Source organism: Octodon degus, unplaced genomic scaffold (genome assembly GCF_000260255.1).
Source record: "Octodon degus isolate 3935 unplaced genomic scaffold, OctDeg1.0 scaffold00002, whole genome shotgun sequence".
NCBI classification, from domain to species: domain Eukaryota; kingdom Metazoa; phylum Chordata; class Mammalia; order Rodentia; family Octodontidae; genus Octodon; species Octodon degus.
In genome coordinates, this window is record NW_004524578.1 from 28471371 (window position 1) to 28475690 (window position 4320).

A 4320-nucleotide genomic window follows, 5' to 3' on the forward strand; every position below is an offset into this window, starting at 1 on the left:
GAGTCTGGCAATCTCTGACCTTTGCTTGTCCACAGTTTATGTCACTTTGGACCCTAGAAGCTATAGAAAGGTCAGGACTCAGCTCAGGAGTGCCGCTTGCTGTCAGCAAGGAGCAGGGGCCTGCAGTTCCCAGCACCTTGCTGCCCTTTGGCCCCCACCCTAGGCGGGATCCTTGGCCCTCCTCCAGCTCCCTCCTTCCGGCTCACCTCTCCCTCCTCACTGCCCTCATCACTCCTGCCCTGAACGCAGGTTTCCCCAGCTCACCGTCCAGGCTGGTCTTTCCATGCTGTCACCAAGGCCTCGTTCCTGCACATCTCCCAACCCGGACAGGGAGAACCCAAGCAAAAAGGTCCAGTGGGCTTCAGAGGGGAGGAGGAGGAGGACATCATCCACAGACTCGGAGTCCAAGTCCCACACGGACCCTTGCAGGCTGGCCAGGTCCCGGAGACCCAGCCGGCTGACAGTGAAGTACGACTGGGGGCAGCTGCAGCGCTGGCTGGAGATGGAGCAATGGGTGGATGCGCAGGTTCAAGAACTCTTCCAGGTAAGCAGTGTGGAGCTGGGACTCTGGGGCTAGGCTAGGAGTTGGAGATTGTGCCCAAAGAGCTCCAGGGGAGCTACGGGGCTGGTATGAGATGGGCCTATAAAGGGAAGGCTTTGGGGCAAGTGGAAGTGAAAGGCCTTGTTTATGCCTCTATCTTTGTGATCTAGGGAAGACCTTTTAACATGTTGAGACTCAGTTTCTTTATCTATAAAATGAGATTTTGTTGCCTTTTGTAGCTTTGGATAGATGAGGAGGACAATTATTATTATTATTATCATTATTATTATTTTGGTCTGGGATCTTCATATTGAGTTATGTTCCCAGCCCTTTTTTGTTTTGAGACAGTGTCTTACTGAGTTTCCCAATCTAGGTTTACACTTGGAATCCTCCTGCCTCAGCCTCCCCAGGGTTCTAGAATTACAGGTGCATACCACCATGCTTGGCTTGATAAGATTTTTTTGAGGCTCAAATGACATAATCAAAGGGAACATGCTTGGCCGAGCTGTTTTGCCATACTTTATGTCTTAATTTATTTTTATCTTCAACACACAGACATATCTAGAAATACATTGTCCAACACTGTAACTATTAGCTGTGTAGAGCTATAAACTTCTAAATTTAAAAAAAAAAATAGGTTTTTTGAAACAAGGTCTTGCTATGTAGTTCAGACTGGACTTGAACTCACTATGTTGCCCAGGCTGGCCTCAAACTATGAATGATCCTTCTGGGATAACTGATATGTACCATTGTATCCAGCAGAAAAGAATGTCAATGTCTAAAAAAGTCTGCTCAGAGACATCTAACAAGTTACCATAAAAAGCATTTCCTGACACATGGAAATATAACATTATTCTTTTTTTTGAAGGCAGGGTTTCACTATGTAGTCCAGGCTGGCCTTGAACTCACTATGCATCCCATGTTGGCCATGAAACTGCCTTAATCTCCTGCCTCAGCCTCCCCAGTGCTGGAATTACAGGTATGCACCATCATGCCTGACTCACGTTATTCTTTTTAGGTTATTCTTTTTTTTTTTTTTTTTTTTGCAGAACAGGGGATTGAACTCAGACCCTCGTGCTTGCCAAGCAAGCACTTATTCTACTGAGCCATCTCCCCAGCCTCACACTTTTCTTTATGAACTCTTACAGTTCAAGACTTTCCACTCAGTAAAATAGCTAAGCATCTGAGACTGAGAAAATATATTTGAATATAGACACCACGTGAGACTTAATACTTTCTTCCTTCCTTTTTCCTTTTGTTTTTTCTTTATTACCGAACTAGCAACCAACTTGCCCACTTAGTCTGCTGTTCAGATGTGAGGAAGACACTTCACTGTACAGGGACCTGTAATGGATTCAATCCTATGTGTGCAGATGTCTAACACAGGCAGACAGTTTTCTCTCAATTTTAAGGTAGTTTATTTTTTCTATTAGCAAAAACAGCTAACATCCTGGCTCAGTTTCTATTTCAGACCATTCATTATGCATCTGCACGGAGCATACTTCAGGCCCTTCAGGGCACATCCCTCCAGGCAGCAGAGAAAGACCATAGTCAACAAGCCTTGATTTGCAAGATGAAGGTAGAGGAGCAGGAAGTTGTATAGTAATGAGCCCATAACACAGGAAAACAGAACACGTGGGTGGACCACTCCCAGGCAATAACTGGAATAAAAAGCCTGGCCTGTGGTTGTCATGGCAATTGTCCAAAGGTGCCAGGTGACAGTTCCTTTCCCAATCCCCGGCCTTTTCAGCAGGAAATAGCTAAGTGCATGGGAAAGCCCCAGGTAACTGGACATATTGGGCAAAGGTAAAGGCAGCACGGTGCCCAACCTTACATTTACCCTGATCTGGTTCTGCCTGTACGGAGCCCCACATCATCCACCAGGGATCTGTCCCCACACTCACCTTGGGTGGCATCGCCGGCAATGGTTATAGAAATCTTCAAAGTAATCCCATCGAGGCCCTAGATCTTCAGTGGTCCAGACAGAGTGTGGATTTGGCTTCTAGGCCAGGACTCAAGCACGCATACATTTCTCCTAAGTGCAAGAGACCCTGGTTCAGCAGCGTGCTCCATCTAGTTACCACCTCGTAGCTCTTATCTCATCACAGCCAGACACCTTAAAAGATTTTCGACACTCATGGCTTTTGCTCACTGTTTTCTTCCTTTTTTTTTTTTTTTTTTTTGGTGGATCTGGGGATTGAACTCAGGCCCTTGTGCTTGCCAGGGAAGCGCAGTTTTCTTCCTGTTACCACCCAATCCCCTGAAATTTGGGTTCTGCTCCTACACACTATTGAGAGCTCTGGGAAAGGCCACCACTCACTGCCTTGGTACTGAAATAAGGCACAGATCAGCAGGGGACACTGGAGGGTACCTTATGGCTAGTACTTTGAAACATCCTTTTACTGTAGCTCCCATGACAACAGTCTTTTCCTGGTGGAGTCGCATTTTGACACAGCCTTTTTGATATTTAACCAATCTATTATACTTCACACACACACACACACACACACACACACGAAATATTATACTTCCAACCTTAAAAAAATTATTATCAATAAGCCAGGCATGGTGGCACACACCTGTAACCCAGCATTTGAGAGGCCGAGGCAGGAGGATCACCATGAGTTTGAGGCTACTGTCAGTTATATAGCAAGTTCAAGGGCAGCCTGGACTATGTAACAAGACCCTATTTTCAATAAATAAATAAATAAATAAATAAATAAATAAATAAATAATATCAATGCATGAGTAAAACATGTATTTGCTAGTTCATCTGAACCTTACACCTCATTGCTGGTTTCCATGGAGGTGAGATTAGGAGTAAAGGACTTCGGTGTGGAGTGTAAATCAGAAAGGGGACAAATCAGGCAGCACCTAGCAGGAAACACCAAGTATAACATGGAGTCACAAGCTCCTCCTACTTGTTCATCTCAGAAGTCATTGTTTTATATTCTGAGCACTGAGCTGCATCTCTAGCCTCCATTAAAAAATATTTAGAATTTTTTTTGGAAATGATCATGATAAGTCTCCGAGTTGCCCCGGCTGGCCTCAAACTTTTTATCCTCCTGCCTCAGCCTCCCAGAGTTCTGCGATTACTGGTGGGCACCACCATGCGTGGCTAGGACTCATCCTGTCTTAGAGGCAAGGGCTAATCATCAGAGCTCTTTCTTCCTTTTGAGATTCCAGTACACCTATGTTTGATCACTTGACAACTGTTGCACAGATCATCGGGGTTCATTTCCATTCTGTTCTCCAGCCTACCTGCTTCCTGCCTTGTTTCTCCCTCTTTTTTTATCTGCAGTGCTAAATAAGCTTCTTCCACCCAGTAGAATTTTCATTTAAAATATATTTTTCATATCCAGATGTATCATTTGGGTCTTATGTTTTCCGTTTTTCTTGTTATCGTGCTCATAGTTTTCTTTCTTTCTTTGGCAGAACCAGGGATTGAACTCAGGCCCTTGCACTTGCCAGGGAAGTACTTATTCCACTGAACCATCTCCCCGGCCCCTGTGCTCATAGTTTCTTATCTGCTAATTCCATCATTTCTATCATCTCTGGATGATCTGCTTTTGTTGACTGATCTTTCAGCTGATTAAGGGTCTCCTGCTTTTTTTTTTTTAAATATATTTTTTATTTTTATTTTTATTTTTTGACATCAGTTATTTTTATTTTAAAGAAAGAAAAAAAAATAAAAACAGTGGTACAAAATCTCAAAACAAGATTTTAGGAGAGTAACAATGGTTAGTACATTGTGTGTTGTTATTGCCAAAGTAGTTTCT

At 43.8% G+C, this 4320-nt stretch overlaps 1 protein-coding gene across 2 annotated transcripts in view; it reads left to right on the plus strand.

The window, feature by feature from the left end:
• Positions 1 to 283: 283 nt before the first annotated feature.
• Positions 284 to 4320, plus strand: part of Ppp1r14d (protein phosphatase 1 regulatory inhibitor subunit 14D) — an 11730-nt gene continuing 7693 nt past the window's right edge. For both annotated transcript variants that reach the window (XM_023712947.1, XM_004623401.2), the window contains exon 1: positions 284 to 544. In XM_023712947.1, the coding sequence (XP_023568715.1) occupies positions 284 to 544 (261 nt within the window). The remainder of the gene's footprint in view (positions 545 to 4320) is intronic.